This window comes from Malus sylvestris, chromosome 4 (genome assembly GCF_916048215.2).
Source record: "Malus sylvestris chromosome 4, drMalSylv7.2, whole genome shotgun sequence".
Taxonomy (NCBI): Eukaryota; Viridiplantae; Streptophyta; class Magnoliopsida; order Rosales; family Rosaceae; genus Malus; species Malus sylvestris.
The window spans coordinates 2,937,572-2,956,819 of record NC_062263.1 but is presented as its reverse complement, the minus strand read 5'-3'; the positions used below and the strand labels follow the sequence as shown (position 1 = coordinate 2,956,819).

Sequence of the window (19,248 nt, the reverse complement as noted above, 5' to 3'; positions counted from 1 at the left end):
ATTGTTTATTTGATTGTTTGTAGTTTTTTTGGCATTAAAAACTAGGTTAGCGTCAATATATATTACAAATTGTTCATTTGATTGTTTGTAGTTTTGTTTATGGAATTATTGGTCCCTAGTCACCACTAATTTATTTGTAAACTCTAGATTAAGATTGACAAATGGTGATTAGTGGAGGATTCATTAATCACAACACACATATACCTGTACTTATTCGTACCGTAAATATCAGACATTAATCTAAAGATTTCACAACATTGAGGAAATTGTCGTTTTGGTTATTGCGAAATTTTTGCACCCATAATTTAGACTCCTATTATGTAACAATTCTAATTGTAAAATTTATACAATGAAGACCGTTGTTATTCGTAAATGAATTTGCATTCACCAAAAGCGACACAAGTTACATAAGCCACTATTCTATTCAACTAGATTTTTAAACTTACAGAATAGTAACACAACTCTTGCTTGTTTCAAGGGGATCGAAGACCCAAAACACTAAGATCACACAACATAACTACAATAGGCCTGCGATCACATAAGCCTTTTGGTTTTAGATCACATCTAACCAAACACAAATACAACTTTATACAAAGGGATGCACAACGCCTTCAAAAGGTAGTGATTTTGGCACTCTTAGTTTAGCTTCTCGCATTTAAATTGAGTATGTTTTATACTTTGTAGTTTTGTTTATGGAATTATTGGTCCCTAGTCACCACTAATTTATTTATAAACTCTAGATTAAGATTGACAAATGGTGATTAGTGGAGGATTCATTAATCACAACACACATATATCTATACTTACTCGTGCCGAAAATATAAGATATTTATCTAAAGATTTCACAACATTGAGGAAATTGTCATTTCGGTTATAGAGAAATTTTTTTGCACCCACAATTTAGACTCCTATTATGTAACAGTTCTAATTGCCATTTATAGTATACGTCGGGGATGTCAAATCTTTAAGTTTATATTTTTTATGTGATTTTTTTTTTTTTGTATTAAAAACCAGGTTAGCATCAATATATATTACAAATTGTTTATTGGATTGTTTGTTGTTTTGTTTATGGAATTATTGGTCCCTAGTCACCATTAATTTATTTGTAAACTCTAGATTAAGATTGACAAATGGTGATTAGTGGAGGATTCATTAATCACAACACACATATATCTGTACTTACTCATACCGTAAATATAAGACATTTATCTAAAGATTTCACAACATTGAGGAAATTGTCGTTTTGGTTATTGAGAAATTTCTTTGCACCCACAATTTAGACTCCTATTATGTAACAGTTCTAATTGTAATATTTATACGATGAAGACCGTTGTTGTTCGTAAGTGAATTTGCATTCACCAAAAGCAACATAAGTTACATAAGCCACTAATCTATTCAACTGGATTTTTAAACTTAAAGAATAGTAACACAACTATTGCTTGTTTCAAGAGGATCAAAGGCCCAAAACACTAAGATCACACAACATAACTACAATAGGCATGCGATCACATAAGCCCTTTGGTTTCAGATCACATCTAACCAAACACAAATACAACTTTATACAAATGCACAACGCCTTCAAAAGGTAGTAATTTTGGCACTCATAGATTAGCTTCTCACATTTAAATTGAGTATGTTATATACTTTGTACGTTCACATCACAACCGAAGTGTCCGAAGCTAAACTGAGAGTGCGAAAACCGCTATTGCAATCATTTAATGAGTCCCGAATCAAAAGAAACCCCAGTGGAAGGCAACCAAAGGTTGCTAGAGATGAAACCACTAACAGTGAAAGCTTGTGCAGCAACCGGTGTAAGTGATGCATGATACCCCGACCACCGGACCCGACCCGAAGTTGAAGCCCCAGACTCATAATTCGAATACTCACCATAATACAATGTGTTTAGAGCAAACCCACCTAACCAAAGTGACCAACGAGCCCTACTAATTGTGTCATCCAAGTAAGATTGCATGATTGTTGAATTGTAATCTTGTCTTGGCCCAAAGATAATGAATCCAGCCCATGCACAAAGAAAGATCCATGCACATGCTAGAGAATTCTAGCAAAGTTCAAGTTGGTGGAAGAGTTTAGAAGAATGGTAAGGATTCCACCAACCTACAAGATTAGTGTAGATAATTCTAGCTTAGGAAGGTAGTGGAATTATCCAGATATCTCTAGCATGATGCTTCCATGCTTTTCCAAGGTTCCATCCATGCCTATAAAAGAAGAAGGCATCCACACCATTTGAAACAACCAAGAGAGCAAGTAGTGAGAAGTGAGAAGAAGCAACAAAACTTCTTTGAGTGTTTGAGTGTTTCCTCTTGTACTAAGTTTGTGAACGAATAAAAATCTTGTGTAATACTTTGAGTATTCTTTCTTTCTCTTGCCTATCAATTCCGCTGCGTTACATTCTCCTTTGTAAGATAAACTACTCCAAAGTAGTGAAGTCTTTTTAAGCCCCAACAAAGTGGCATCAGAGCTATGGCTAGCAACGCTATAGCAGGCTTCCAAGTTCCAGTGCTCGACAACAACAACTTCGATAATTGGAGTATCAAAATGAAGGCCCTTTTGGGAGCACACGATGTATGAGAAGTCGTGGAGAAAGGCTTCACTAAGCCAGACGATGAAGCTATTATGTCCCAACCCCAGAAGGAGAGTTTGAAAGATTCAAGAAAGAGAGATAAGAAGGCTCTCTACCTTATCTACCAAGCATTAGATGACAATGGCTTTAAGAAGGTCTCAAGTGCAACCTTTGCCAAGCAAGCATGGGAGAAGCTTCAAACCTCTTACAAATGAGCCAAACAAGTGAAAAAGGTTCGTCTTCAAGTATTAAGATGTGAGTTCGAATCTCTACAAATGAAAGGGTCTGAATCAATCTCTGATTATTTCTCAAGCGTTTTAGCTGTTTCCAATCAATTAAAAAGAAACGGTGAAAAGTTAAAAGATGTTAGAATTATTGAGAAGATACTACGCTCATTGGACCCCAAGTTTGAGCACATTGTCGTGACGATTGAAGAAACTAAAAACTTGGAAGAAATTAGTATAGAGTAATTAATGGGTTCGTTACAAGCATATGAAGAGAAACATAAGAAGAGGCAAGGGAATGAAGAGCAGCTCCTCAAGATGCATGTCCAACCAAAGAAGAAAGAAGAAAGCTTCGACAACGAGAGAAGCCAGTATGGAGGAAGTCATGGTCGAGAACGCGGACGTGGACATGGACGTGGACGTGGTTGGAACTTCAACAACCATATTAACTATGAAAGAGGAGAAAGCTCAACAAAAGGTCATGGAAGAGGACTCTCAAACTTGAGGTATGAAAAATCTCAAGTTCAATGCTACAATTGTCAAAAGTTTAGGCATTATGCTTGGGAATGTAGAGCTCCAAGCAACAGGCTTGATGAGAAGGTCAATTATGTGAAAGAAACGAAAGAAGAGAATGGCATTGTGTTACTAGCATACAAAAACAATGATGGAGACCAAGACTATACATGGTACCTTGACACCGGCGCCAACAACCACATGTGCAGAAGAAGCATGTTCGTAGAGCTTAATGAATCGGTGAATGGCAACGTTTCTTTTGGAGACAAATCCAAAATACCCGTAAAAGGAAAAAGTAACATCCTTCCCCTGAAATATGGAGGTCACCAATTAATTTCTAATGTCTACTACGTGCCCAATATGAAAAGCAACATTTTGAGCTTGGGTCAACTCTTAAAAAAAGGTTATAATATTCATATGAAAAATTATAGCCTTTTTCGTAGAGATGACAAAGGAAGATTAATTGCCAAGGTGAAAATGTCAAAGAATAAGATGTTTCCTATGAATATTCAAAATGATGTTGCAAAGTGCCTCAAAACATGTTACAAAGGCACATCCTAGCTTTGGTATCTTTGTTTTGTGCATCTTAACTTTGGGGGACTAGAGTTATTATCCAAGAAGGAGATTCTGAAAGGCTTACCGTGCATCAGTCGCCCTGATCAAGTTTGTGAAAGATATTTACTTGGGAAACAGTTCAGGAAAAGCTTTCCAAAGGAGTCGACCATAAAAGCCCAGAAGACACTCAAGCTTATTCACACCGATGTGTGCGGTCCAATAAAACCAAGCTCTTTGGGTAAAAATAATTATTTCCTTTTCTTCATTGATGATTTTTCAAGGAAAACCTGGGTATATTTCTTAAAGCAGAAATCAGAGGCCTTTGGAGCATTTAAGAAGTTCAAAGCCGCTGTAGAAAAAGAAAGTGGTTGCAAGATCAAAGCCATGACATCTGATCGAGGAGGAGAATTCACTTCGAAGGAATTTCAAGAATTATGTGAAGCAAATGGAATACGTTGACCTTTGATAATTCCAAGATCCCCTCAACAAAATGTTGTGGCAGAAAGAAAAAATCGAACCATCCTCAACATGGCTCGAAACATGCTCAAAAGTAAGAGATTGCCTAAGGAGTTGTGGGCAGAAGCTATATCATGTGTTGTCTACCTATCCAATAGGTCACCAACAAGAAGTGTGTGGGGAAAGACTCTGCAAGAAGCATGGAGTGGAAGAAAACCAGGTATCTCTCATCTAAGAGTTTTTGGAAGCATAGCCCATGGACATGTACCAGACGAGAGGATAACCAAACTCGATGACAAAAGTGAGAAGTTCATCTTCATTGGCTATGACTCAAATTCAAAAGGCTATAAGCTGTATAATCCAAACAATGGGAAGACAGTGATCAGTCGAGACGTGACGTTCGATGAAGAATGAGAATGGGATTTTGGCTCTCATGTAGGTGTGATCTGATCTTTCCTCAGTTTGAAGAAAAGAATGAGCAAGGGATGGTGGAGCAAGTAGGAGAGGTTCAACAAGAATCCACTACTCCACCTACTTCACCAATATCAACCAATCATGGCAATTCACCAGCATCAGCATCGTCAAGTAGGAGTTTAAATGAAAGAGAAGTACCACGCACAAGAAGTATACGAGATCTTTATGAGGTAGCTGAAAGACATGATAATCCTACAATTTTCTGTCTCTTTGCTGATTGTGAACCAGTCGACTTCCAAAAAGCAGTGCAAGATACTAAATGGAGTAAAGCAATGGACGAAGACATCGAAGCAATTCAGAAAAATGATACATGGGAACTTGTTATTCTTCCGAAATGACACAAAGCCATCGTAGTCAAGTGGGTGTACAAGACAAAGAAAACTGCCAACGGAGAGGTCGAAAGATACAAGGCGAGATTAGTAGCGAAGGGCTATAGTCAAAAAGCCAGAATCAACTATGATGAGGTATTTGCACCCGTTGCTCGGTTGGAAACTATACGATTACTAATTTCTTTGGCAGCTCAAAACAAATGGAAGATTCAACAAATGGATGTGAAGTCCGTTTTCCTAAATAGAGTCCTTGAAGAAGAAGTCTACATTCAGTAGAGCATGAAGATAAAGTTCTGAAGTTGAAGAAAGCCTTCTATGGGTTAAAACAAGCACCATGAGCATGGAATAGTCGCTTGATAAGTACTTCCAAGAAAATAACTTCATCAAGTTCCCTCATGAACATGCTCTCTACGTCAAAGTCAAAGATGAAGATATTCTGATTGTGTGATTATATGTGGATGATCTAATATTCACCAAAAGTAATCCAAGCATGTATGAAGAGTTCACGAGAATGATGACCAAAGAATTTGAGATGACCGACGTCGGGTTAATGGCATACTACCTAGGCATTGAAGTTAAGCAGAACGAATAAGGCATTTTCATCTCCCAAGAAAGCTACACAAAGGAGATACTGAAAAAGTTCAAAATGGACAATTGCAAGCCCATAAGCACGCCAGTGGAGTACGGAGTCAAACTAACCAAGCATGACGAAGGAGAAAGTGTAGATCCAACATTTTTCAAGAGTTTAGTTGGAAGCTTGCGCTACTTGACTTGCACAAGACCAGATATTCTCTATGCCATCGGATTAGTCAGTCGCTACATGGAGAATCCCACAACTACACATTTGAAGACCGCCAAAAGAATTCTTTGATATCTTAAAGGTACTGTTAACTTTGGCTTATTATATTCAAGTTCTGATAACTACAAACTTGCTGGATATAGAGACAGTGATTGGGCAGGAGATTCCGACGATAGAAAAAGCACTGCTGGATTTGTGTTCTTCATGGGAGACACTGCATTCACATGGATGTCAAAGAAGCAACCGATTGTCACTCTCTCTCTACCTGCGAAGCTGAATACGTATCTGCTACCTCATGTGTCTATCATGCAATCTGGCTGAGAAACTTGCTGAAAGAATTAAGCATGCCACAATAAGAGCCAACAGAGATCTATGTCAACAACAAGTCTGCAATAGCTCTAGCAAAGAATCCAGTATTCCATAACAGGAGCAAACACATAGATACCCGTTATCATTACATAAGAGAGTGTATTGCAAGAAATGATGTACAAGTGGAATACGTGAAGTCTCAAGACCAAATTGCAGACATATTCACTAAGCCACTCAAACAAGAAGACTTTATCAGACTGAGGAACTCAATCCGCGTCACAAGACAAGATTAAGGGGGGATGCGAAATTGTAATCTTGTCTTGGCCCAAAGATAATGGATCTAGCCCATGCACAAAGAAAGATCCATGCACATGCTAGAGAATTCTAGCAAAGTTCAAGTTGGTGGAAGAGTTTAGAAGAATGGTGAGGATTCCACCAACATACAAGATTAGTGTAGATAATTCTAGCTTAGAAAGGTAGTGGAATTATCTAGATATCTCTAGCATGATGTTTCCATGCTTCTCCAAGGTTCCATCCATGCCTATAAAAGGAGAAGGCATCCACACCATTTGAAACAACCAAGAGAGCAAGTAGTGAGAAGTGAGAAGAAGCAACAAAGCTTCTAAGAGTGTTTGAGTGTTTCCTCTTGTGCTAAGTTTGTGAGTGAATAAAAATCTTATGTAATACTTTGAGTATTCTTTCTTTCTCTTGCCTATCAATTCCACTGCATTACATTCTCCTTTGTGAGATAAACAACTCCAAAGTAGTGAAGTCTTTTTAAGCCCCAACAATGATAACTATTCTTGAGTACTGCTTCCATGGCCTCCCAAGATACGTCTCATACTTGGATTTCACCAGAGCAAGGTCTGAAGCAGCCGAAATTTTGCAGTTATGAATCGAAATTCCAGTGTTCTGATATGGGCTGGTTCTACCTTGTGCTGTGACAAAGTTTTTAAGACCGGTCGAAGCGCATTTTCTTGCGTAAATGTTGCAGTTCTAGAAAACTGCTGCTGAGTTTCCAAATATGAAATCAACTGTTCCGTAGATTTGGGTGTCTCTGTAGAACTGGCGCTTGGAGAGAGTGTAGAGGGTGTCTTGGTAGCCGACCATGGAGCATCGAAAAATCACTGACTTGTCAACGCCGACTCGGAGGGTAACCGCTTGGTGCTTTGATGGACCGGCATTATTCTCAAACGTTATGTCACAAGCTATAAATCCGTCTCCCATAGCAGCTGAAAACAGGTTGTTTGCATGTTACTATGTGCCATGAGGAAATGCAATTTTTATTAGGTAAGAGAAAATTTTCCTAGAAACACTTGAGGCCAACGTAGATGATTTGTTGAGTGCTTCTAAAGGAAGAAGTGGTCCGATGGACCATACAGGACACCCCAAGTAGTTCCTCAAGATCTTAAATCCAAATGGCTCAATCTCCTCAACAGTACTACACAACCAACCAAAAGATTTCGTAGAAAGCGAAAGCTGAGGTTAAAAATTTCTTGATCCGAAGTCAGTACCATCTGCAGCTCTTAAGTATGGACTCAGCTGAGAGATATGGAAGCGGTAACTCTCATGAAACCCCAGCACCGGGAACTCATCCGAAGCTATAGAACGGTGTGGGAGGTTAAGCCAAATAGACACAAAAGCTGCAGTGCCATAGGCACCACCTGTGGTGAAAGTCACAAGCGCAGTTCCAAAGCTGTTTGCAAGATTAGCAGCCCCATCCAAAGTACATATCAGAGATAATACAGAGCGGCGGGCGACCTTCTTTTTCGATGATATCAGAGATAAAGCGGTGAGTAGGAGATTCAAGACTCGTTGATGCAGCGCCTAGGTTTCCTATTTTGCTGAGAGGCAAGTTCTCCGTGTTCTCGCCGTACGGGGGCAAGCCGTGGTCTGTGCTGCAGAATGAGAGCTTAGCCAAACGGATGTTGGAGTCAGATTGAGAGCTTGAGTTGGAGGCGATCGTTGTGTGGAGGTATTGGAAGTTGAGTGCGGTGCTTGCGACGGTGACAGTGATCAAGCTTTTTCTCTGTTGGAGATTTCTTGCCAGTTGCAGGAATGATATTAGATGGCCTTGAGCCATGAATGGCAGCATCACAATGTGCTCTTGGTCTTGGCTTTCCATCCTTACCTTCCTTTCTTCCTCTTTTTTCCCTTTTTGACAGGAAGTTTTCAGTTTTTTTCTTTCTGGTTGATATCAAAACAAAGAATGCAAGGTTGGTTAGGTATTTGGAGAGTTAAAAAGACACGTGTCCCCCTTTTATGGTGCCACGTTCTATCAATCAGGACTCAAGTATTGTCGTTTATAATATATGCCGGCGGAATAAAATCTTTAAGTTTATATTTTTATGTGATTTTATTTATTTTTTGTATTAAAAACTAGGTCATCATCAACTATGCAAATTGTTTATTGGATTGTTTGTAGTTTTGTTTATGGAATTATTGGTCCCTAGTAACCACAAATTAATTTATAAACTTTAGATTAAGATTGACAAATGGTGATTAGTGGAGGATTCATTAATCACAACACACTTATATATGTACTTATTCGTATTGAAAATATAAGACATTTATCTAAAGATTTCACAACATTAAGGAAATTGTCGTTTCAGTTCTTGATAAATTTTTTTGCACCCACAATTTAGACTCCTATTATTTAACAGCTCTAATTGTCGTTTATAATATACACCGGTGGAATCAAATCTTTAAGTTTATATTTTTTATGTGATTTTTTTTTTTTTGTATTAAAAACTAAGTTAGCATCAATCAATATATATTACAAATTGTTTATGGAATTATTGGTCCCTAATCACCATTAATTTATTTGTAAACTCTAGATTAAGAATGACAAATGGTGATTAGTGGAGATTCATTAATCACAACACACATATATATGTAATTACTCGTACCGTAAATATAAGACATTTAAATAAAGATTTCACAACATTGAGGAAATTGTCGTTTTGGCTATTGAGAAATTTCTTTGCACCCACAATTCAGACTCTTATTATGTAACAATTCTAATTGTAAAATTTATACGATGAAGACCGTTGTTATTCGTAAGTGAATTTGCATTCACCAAAAGAGACACAAGTTACATAAGCTACTAATCTATTCAACTGGATTTTTAAACTTAAAGAATAGTAACACAATTCTATTGCTTGTTTCAAGGGGATCGAAGGCCCAAAACCCTAAGATCACACAACATACCTACAATAGGTCTGCGATCAAATAAGCCTTTTGGTTTCAAATCACATCACATCTAACCAAACACAAATACAACTTTATACAAATGCACAACGCCTTCAAAAGGTAGTGATTTTGGCACTCTCAGTTTAGCTTCTCGCATTTAAATTGAGTATGTTATATACTTTGTAGTTTTGTTTATGGAATTATTTGTCCTTAGTCACCACTAACTTATTTATAAACTCTAGATTAAGATTGACAAATGGTGATTAGTGGATGATTCATTAATCACAACACACATATATCTATACTTACTCGTACCGAAAATATAAGATATTTATCTAAAGATTTCACAACATTGAGGAAATTGTCGTTTCGGTTATTGAGAATTTTTTTTGCACCCACAATTTGGACTCCTATTATGTAACAGTTGTAATTGCCATTTATAATATACGTTGGGGGAGTCATATCTTTAAGTTTATATTTTTTATGTGATTTTTTTTTTTGTATTAAAAACTAGGTTAGCATCAATATATATTACAAATTGTTTATTGGATTGTTTGTAGTTTTGTTTATGGAATTATTGGTCCCTAGTCACCACTAATTTATTTGTAAACTCTATATTAAGATTGACAAATGGTGATTAGTGGAGGATTCATTAATTACAACACAAATATATATACTTACTCGTACCATAAATATAAGACATTTATCTAAAGATTTCACAACATTGAGGAAATTGTCATTTTGGTTATTGAGAAATTTCTAGACCTAGCAGTTTCTGACACGGCACGAAAATTACGGGTTTCGGGTCAACGCGATAACTAATCGGGTCATTATCGGGTGACCCGAATAACGCGCTCTTAACGGGTATACACGAGGGTAACACGTGGGTAACCCATTTCGACCCATTAAGGAAAAAATTATGCTGATCATTTTAAAGTTTAATTACTAAAAGATTTATTATAAAATACAATAGCCATATTAATATATACAATATATTCTATATTAAATATATAGTTTTGTATTATTATTCGATATAAGTTTAAAAAAAAAAAAAAGTTTTTGTCATTATTTATTTTAATTATGAGAGTTCCTTATTATCATTACTAGGATAAATTTTACTTAACATGTTGTTGTCCAAAATTAAAATAAACTAGTATAGTATTTGTGTAGGTGAGAACTAAGAAGACATACATACAAGTATGAAAAATGTGAAAAAATATATAAATACTCGTGATTCATCATTATTCCTCCACGAGTAGATAATGGTTACACTTACATTATCGTTTAGATTTTTAAAATCCTCCAAACCCTCATGAATAATGTTTTTTATTCGAGGGAAAAATTAATAAAATCAAGAATAATTATTGTACAAGTGTAAAAAATGTAAAAAAAAAATATACAATCACTCATAGTGACAAGCTTTACAACTTTCATGAAGGGGTCAGCTTCGAAATCCAACACTATAATCCATAAACCTTAAATTTATATTTAATTGTCGATTGTCATTTATGCTTTATTCTTCTTACTGAATTTCATTTTTAAATTTTCTTTTTTGAAAACATGATCATCTAGCAGATGTAAGAATATGAATAGTTCAGATATTTGATATCATGTTTCGATATTTACGGTTAATTGAAATATGAGTCGATGTCATATAGTTTGTAGAAACTTTATAAACATCAAGCAATATTTTCACTAACCATAAAACTCTGAATATAATATCAACGATCCAAACCATTCATCTTCCTGCATCCTCCAATAGATCATGTTTTCAAAATCAAAATTTGATGAGAACAATGAAGCGTAAATGTAAACAACAATCAACGATTAAATTTCGATCTATGATTTATATGATTATTGTGGCGAATTTCAAAGTTAAGCTTTTCATTAAAGTTGTAAAGCTTGTCATTACAAGTGTTTATATATTTTTTACACTTCTACATTAATTAAAAAACTATTAAAGACTTTACTTAAATAACAGCCGTAAGATAAATGAGAGTAAATATGTACCTTTGGATTCTATTTCACTTATATTATAAAAACTTTTTTGGACGAAAAAACCCCTTCTCTATTCTAATATTTTCCAATTTTACCATTTGATCAATTTAGGTAAGCAAAAATATACTTAAAAGAAAATTGCGTTTTTATGTTTTGGATGTGACAATATGGTATGTATATACTTATTTAATATTATGTTTTTCATTTGATTATTTATTGGTTTAAAATATATTTTCCTTAATGGGTAAGAGGTCGGGTCATATTACCTATTAATATTATCAGGTTGATTTCAGGTCGGGTCATTTTACCCGTTTATTTTAACGGGTGTTACACGACACGACCCGTTAAGATATCAGGTATGACATGAAAACGACACGAATGTTAGGTCTAGAAATTTCTTTGCACCCACAATTTAGACTCCTATTATGTAACATTTCTAATTGTAAAATTTATACGAGGAAGACCGTTGTTACTCGTAAGTGAATTTGCATTCACCAAAAGCAACACAAGTTACATAAGCCACTAATCTATTCAATTGGATTTTTAAACTTAAAGAATAGTAATACAACTATTGCTTGTTTCAAGGGGATCGAAGGCTCAAAACACTAAGATCACACAACATAACTACAATAGGCCTGTGATCACATAAGCCCTTTGGTTTCAGATCACATCTAACCAAACACAAATACAACTTTATACAAATGCACAACGCCTTCAAAAGGTAGTGATTTTGGCACTCTCAGTTTAGCTTCTTGCATTTAAATTGAGTATGTTATATACTTTGTAGTTTTGTTTATGGAATTATTGGTCCCTAGTCACCACTAATTTATTTATAAACTCTAGATTAAGATTGACAAATGGTGATTAGTGGAGGATTCATTAATCACAACACACATATATCTATACTTACTCATACCGAAAATATAAGATGTTTATCTAAAGATTTTACAACATTGAGGAAATTATCGTTTCAGATATTGAGAAATTTTTTTGCACCCACAATTTAGACTCCTATTATCTAACAGTTCTAATTGTCGTTTATAATATACGCCGGTGGAATCAAATCTTTAAGTTTATATTTTTTATGTGATTTTATTTTATTTTATTTTATTTTATTTTATTTTATTTTATTTTATTTTATTTTATTTTTTTGTATTAAAAACTAGGTTAGCATCAATATATATTACAAATTGTTTATTGGATTGTTTGTAGTTTTGTTTATGGAATTATTGGTCCCTAGTCAACACTAATTTATTTGTAAACTCTAGATTAAGATTGACAAATGGTGATTAGTGGAGGATTCATTAATCACAACACACATATAAATGTACTTACTCATACCGTAAATATAAGACATTTATCTAAAGATTTCACAACATTGAGGAAATTGTCATTTTGGTTATTGAGAAATTTCTTTGCACCCACAATTTAGACTCCTATTATGTAACAGTTCTAATTGTAAAATTTATACGATGAAGACCATTGTTATTCGTAAGTGAATTTGCATTCACCAAAAGCAACACAAGTTACATAAGCCACTAATCTATTCAACTGGATTTTTAAACTTAAAGAATAGTAACACAACTATTGCTTGTTTCAGGGGATCGAAGGCCCAAAACACTAAGATCACACAACATAACTACAATAGGCTTGCGATCACATAAGCCCTTTGGTTTCAAATCACATCTAACCAAACACAAATACAACTTTATACAAATGCACAACGCCTTCAAAAGGTAGTGATTTTGGCACTCTCAGTTTAGCTTCTCGCATTTAAATTGAGTATGTTATATATTAGTAGTTTTGTTTATGGAATTATTGGTCCCTAGTCACCACTAATTTATTTATCAACTCTAGATTAAGATTGACAAATGGTGATTAGTGGAGGATTCATTAATCACAACACACATATATCTATATTACTCGTACCGAAAATATAAGATGTTTATCTAAAGATTTCACAACATTGAGGAAATTGTCGTTTCAGTTATTGAGATTTTTTTTTTGCACCCACAATTTGGACTCCTATTATGTAACAGTTCTAATTGCCGTTTATAATATAAACCGGGGGAGTCAAATCTTTAAGTTTATACTTGTTATGTGATTTTTTTTTTTTTTTTGTATTAAAAACTAGGTTAGCATCAATATATATTACAAATTGTTTATTGGATTGTTTGTAGTTTTGTTTATGGAATTATTGGTCCCTAGACACCACTAATTTATTTGTAAACTCTAGATTAAGATTGATAAATGGTGATTAGTGGAGGATTCATTAATCATAACACACATATATTTGTACTTACTCGTACTGTAAATATAAGACATTTATCTAAAGATTTCACAACATTGAGGAAATTGTCATTTTGGTTATTGAGAAATTTCTTTGCACCCACAATTTAGACTCCTATTATGTAACAGTTCTAATTGTAAAATTTATAAGAATGAAGACCGTTGTTATTCGTAAGTGAATTTGCATTCACCAAAAGCAACACAAGTTACATAAGTCACTAATCTATTCAACTGGATTTTTAAACTTAAAGTATAGTAACACAACTATTGCTTGTTTCAAGGGGATCGAATGCCCAAAACACTAAGATCACTCAACATAACTACAATAGGCCTGCGATCACATAAGCCCTTTGGTTTTAGATCACATCTAACCAAACACAAATACAACTTTATACAAATGCACAATGCCTTCAAAAGGTAGTGATTTTGGCACTCTTAGTTTAGCTTCTCGCATTTAAATTGAGTATGTTATATACTTTGTACGTTCACATCACTATTAGACCAAGTCAGAGTTATCAAGAATTCAGCTCATGTTTAAACTCTAAAGTCTGTTATCCAGGAATGCAGTCCTTATCCAAGGATAACTCTGATAGGTCTAGATTATTTTAAATGTTTTAAAGTTTGTTTTCACAGATGTTGTATTATTCAAATTCAAAAATTGCCGTGTAAATAGGGATGATAAACCCCTGATGTAATATCAAGATTATTATAAATACTTGCAACCTATCAGTTGATGGGTATGCAAATTCTGAGCTGGAAACCTGAGAGTCCTAAAGTTTTACAATCACAACCGAAGTGTCAGAAGCTAAATTGAGAGTGCGAAAACCGCTATTGCAATCATTTAATGAGTCCCGGATCAAAAGAAACCCCAGTGGAAGGCAACCAAAGGTTCCCAGAGATGAAACCACTAACAGTGAAGGCTTGTGCAGCAACCGGTGTAAGTGATGCATGATACCCTGGCCACTGGACCCGACCCGAAGTTGAAGCCCCAGGCCCATAATTTGAATACTCACCATAATACAATGTATTTAAAGCAAACCCACCTGACCAAGGTGACCAACCAGCCTTACTGATTGAGTCATCCAAGTAAGACTGCATGATAACTGTTCTTGAATACTGCATCCATGGCCTCCCAAGATACGTCTCGTACTTGGATTTCACCGGAGCAAGGTCCGAAGCAGCCGAAATTTTGCAGTTGTGAATCGAAATTCCAGTGTTCTGATCCGGGCTAGTTCTGCCTTGTGCTGTGACAAAGTTTTTGAGACCGGTCGAAAAGGGTTTTCTTGCGTAAATGTTGCAATTTTGGAAAACTGCTGCTGAGTTTCCAAATATGAAATCAACTGTTCCGTAGATTTGGGTGTCTCTGTAGAACTGGCGCTTGGAATGAGTGTAGAGGGTGTCTTGGTAGCCAATGACGGAGCATCTAAAAATCACTGACTTATCAGCGCCGACCAGAAGGGCAACTGCTTGGTGCTTTGATGGATCGGCGCTGTTCATAAATGTTATGTCACGAGCTATAAATCCGTCTCCCATAGCAGCTGAAAACAGGGTTGTTCGTATGTTATGTGCCATGAGGACATGCAATTTTTATTAGGTAAGAGAAAATTTTCCTTCCAACTCTATTTGCCAAAAAAAATACGAAACACGAAATTAAAACCTTGATCATCCTTATGAGCATCACGTCTAACATTATAATTTAGGAAAATGGATATCGAAGGAAGGTGGTGGATTTAAGCAAGAAAAGAAAGAATTTTAATAGAACCAACCATTCCTTTTTGTGATTTCATTTCTTTTCTATTTGATGTTGATGTTGATGTTAGTGTATAGACATGTGATGAACTGCCCTTTTTATATTTTCTTGTCTTTTTTTTTTGGGTAAAAGATTGTTTACTACCCTCATGTTTCGTGGTTTTCAACATTTAGTACATCAAGTTTTTTTCGTCCCAGAGTCATACCTAAAGTGTTAATTTTGGGACAGTCTCATACATCCGGTAGTCCAACGATTAATTCTCCCGTTTAGTGATGACGTGGCGCCCATGTGGACAATGACTGGGCACCACGTGTCATTAAAAATATTAAAATAATTAATTAAAAAAAACCATCCCTCCCCCCCCCCCCCGCCGCCAACCCAGAAGAAGGAGGAAGAACAAAAAAAAACAAAAAGCCGAATCTGCAAACTAGAAGAAGGAGGAACAAGAAGAAGAAGGAAAAAAAAACAAAAAATGAGTCTGCAACCCAGAAGAAGGAGGATGAAGAAGAAGAAGAAGGAAAAAACCCAAAAAGCCGAATCTGCAACCCAGAAGAAGAAGAAGAAGAAGGAAAAGAAAAAAATGAATCTGCAACCCAGAAGAAGGAGGAGGATGAAGAAGAAGGAAAACAAAAAACAAAAAAAAAACAAAACGAATCTGCAACCCAGAAAAAAGGAGGAGGAAGAAGAAGAAGGAGGAAGAGGAAGAAGAAGAAGAAGAAGGAAAAAAAAAACAAAAACAAAAAATTGAATTTGCAACCCAGAGGAAGAAGAAGAAGAAGGGAGGGAGAGGGTGAGGGTGCGGGGAAGATGAAGGTTTTTTTTTAAATATATATATAATTATATTTATTTATTTAATAAATAATTTATTTTTAATTTCCACGTGGATGACACGTGACGCCCAGTCATTATCCACATGGACGTCATGTCACAATTAACGGGAGACTTAATAGTTTGACTAACGGATGTATGAGACTGTACCAAAATTTACACTTTAGGTATGACTCTGGGATGAAAAAAATTTGATGTACTAAATGTTGAAAACCACGAAACATGAGGGTAGTAAACAGTCTTTTACCCTTTTCTTTTTTTTTTATGGATAATAATGCTTGTTTTTCCTCCATAGAGAATCTTCTCATCCTCCATTTATGATTAATGTATATTTGACGTACAGACTTCATAATCGAAATTGTTCATATGCATCAAACAAATTGACAGTTCATCACAACGATGCTACTTGTTATCAAAATCATTGATTAGTTTACACACATATGGATAACTAAATGATATCAAATTGAATGATTTTTTGCAAATGTAATTTATAAATGATGATAAAGAAAATGATTAGATGTAATATTTTAGCTGACTAACTAACGTTGATTGGTCTCCCACTGTAATGTGGGAGCTACGATTGAGACCGTTGCTCCCTCGCAGACGAGAGATTTTTAAGTGTGATCGGCACATGGAATGGTACATCACGTGTCACTATACAAATAGTGAGATATATGTGTTAAAAAGTTAATAACTTAAAAAATAAAATTTCCCACCACTTACATAAAAACACGTGGTGTACCACCCGTGTTCCTGTCACAATGAAAAATCCTCACGGACAGACCAGTTAATCTGAATTGTCAAAGAAAGGTTCTAATAAGATGAGTGGTAGCAAACCCTATAATTTTTTCTTTATAATTTTATTTTTAATATTATCTTTCAACGAGTATAAAATCATAATAATTTTCTTTTAAAACTAAGTTTTGTAAATAATTTTGGTGAGTGAGAATAGAACCAGTCATTAAATATTAGTTTTTCTCTAACAGTTTTGATTTTTTTTTTACAAAAGTTATTATTATTAAGGAAGTTCAAAAAGATCACAATAATTAAAGAGGGGAAAGTTTTGAACTTGAACCACACATTACTTGTTATGATTTTATTTTTTGATATAGAACCAAATTATCTTTTCACCATTTTTTATAATAAAATTTTTTTTGTTAACAGGTAGTTTACATATTTTATAATTTGACAAAATAAAAAAGCCATATATTTTAAATATATAAATAAAGAAGAGGAAATTCTCTTATTAATTAGAAGCAAAAAAAAACCTAAAAAAGAGGGAAATTTGATATGTTCTTACCAACTGTGGCAGACTGGAAAGTGGTCCAACCATCATCAGAGTTCCTATCGCCGACAATAATCGTCGTCCCCAAACCATCACCAATTAACATAACGTTCTTCTGCTTCGTTGGTATTTTAATATATTCATGATAAGTCCCAGCTTTTACATGAATTACAGATCTGCCACCTCCTCCACTCTCAGCCAATGAGGCCACCAACCCAAGTGCTTCACCGATACTCTTGTGCGTACCACTCCCATCCAAAGCCACCACAGTATGTGCTTCTAAGTCACCCACAGAAGCTTCTAGAAGCTTTCTCTCAGCGCCGGACACCCAACTCGGAAAATCATCCGACAACAGCCTCCGGCCACCGACAATGTTACTAGGGTTTTTGTTTTGGGCCTGCTTTGGTGACCTACTAGTGAGCATGAAAAGTGACAGGGAGTTACTTATGAATTGGTTCATATTTTGAGCTGAAGTCTCCATAGCGCCCTTGTCTACCACAGACTTATCACTCTCAAGGCTGTCTAGACAAGTTTCTTGATTGGTAAGAGCAGCACTGAGCCAACTTTGGATATCGTCGTCAGTGTGGCCATAGGCGCTTTTGGTACTGTCGTATTTGAGTATGACATTATCGAGTAAATCGATACTGTCCTCGAGCAGCTCGAGGCAGTCGTTGATGCCTCCAAGCGAGTGTGTTTGATGAGAGGTTTGACGATGGGAAATGGTAAGATTATAGGTAAGAGCGGAAGCCAAACGAGCCTTTATAATGCTGAAGTCGACTGAGTGGACAAAGAGGCCTTCAAGGGTTTGAGGGGGTGGTTTAGTAATTGTAGTACTATTACTTGTTTTGGAGATGAAAATGGATTCACAAGCTGCTTGGTGAGGGGTATGTTTGCAAAAAGATACAATATTGTTGGCTACTTTGGATGGTCCTACTCTGGAGAATTTGGAGAAATGGGATGGTGAAGAAGCCTGATTAGCTTCTGCTGATAGTAGTGAGATTTCTATGATCAAGGACATGGTTAGAAAGAAAGTGTGAGTTTTGCTTCTATCTTCTCCATTGGAGGAACTCAGTATTGTAAACATGCTTAAAAGAGAGGTATTAGAGAATCTAGAGAGATTTGTACGCATGTTACCAGTTAGCTTGGTTACTTATATATACACAATAATACAATATATAGGGCCTTTAGTTTCGTGTCACCTTATGACTTGTTAGGGGAATATGTAAAAGCTTTCATTTCAGTGTTCGGTTAGAGGCTGACTAATAATTAAATCAATTTGGTTTCAACTTAATTACCTGTGCAGCCTGGCACACTACAATACAATCAAATCGATATTGTCCAACTTCACTAATTGCACAGTTCCATCGATGTTGAGTTTTATTATAAAAATGTCTTAATGCAATTAACAGTGAAACCATTTAAAATTACGTTGTAGTTTATTCAAGTTTTCGATTTGAAATTGCGTATTCTTCAGCAAAATAAAGTTGACTTTGGTAGCTGTATACTCTAGATGTGATTATTGTCACCATTATTGATCACTAATTCCTAATATATTGTTTAGAAAGAACCTTGTCTAGTATTTGGGTCCCTACACATATATACATACCAATTTAATTTGTGCATGTAACCAAATGATGGAAAGTGAACAATGAAGTTAATTAATAAT

At 35.4% G+C, this 19,248-nt stretch overlaps 2 protein-coding genes across 4 annotated transcripts in view; both read right to left on the bottom strand.

The window, feature by feature from the left end:
• The window catches only part of LOC126618864 (importin beta-like SAD2), a 128,525-nt gene that overhangs the window by 84,854 nt on the left and 24,423 nt on the right, over positions 1-19,248 (bottom strand). The gene's annotated exons all lie outside the window — the stretch shown is intronic.
• On the bottom strand, positions 7,479-18,793 carry LOC126618865 (probable pectinesterase/pectinesterase inhibitor 35). 2 transcript variants are annotated; one of them, XM_050287065.1, is made up of 2 exons: positions 17,598-18,793; positions 7,479-8,427 (listed from the first exon to the last, which is right to left on the bottom strand). In XM_050287065.1, exons 1-2 carry the CDS (start codon positions 18,709-18,711, stop codon positions 7,949-7,951), a joined length of 1,593 nt encoding a protein of 530 aa, XP_050143022.1. In that variant the 5' UTR covers positions 18,712-18,793; the 3' UTR covers positions 7,479-7,948. The 2 variants fall into 2 exon arrangements, with proteins under 2 accessions (XP_050143022.1, XP_050143021.1); XM_050287064.1 differs by lacking the exon at positions 7,479-8,427 and adding an exon at positions 14,386-15,257 and having other exon boundaries at positions 17,598-18,784.

Bases quoted from the DNA above. Each gene is read 5' to 3' on its own strand.
- LOC126618865 (XM_050287064.1), bottom strand. From the start codon at position 18,711: ATGCGTACAAATCTCTCTAGATTCTCTAATACCTCTCTTTTAAGCATG. The intron at 15,258-17,597 runs GTAAGAACATAT...CCCTGTTTTCAG, and splicing joins TTTCCAGTCTGCCACAGTTG to CTGCTATGGGAGACGGATTT.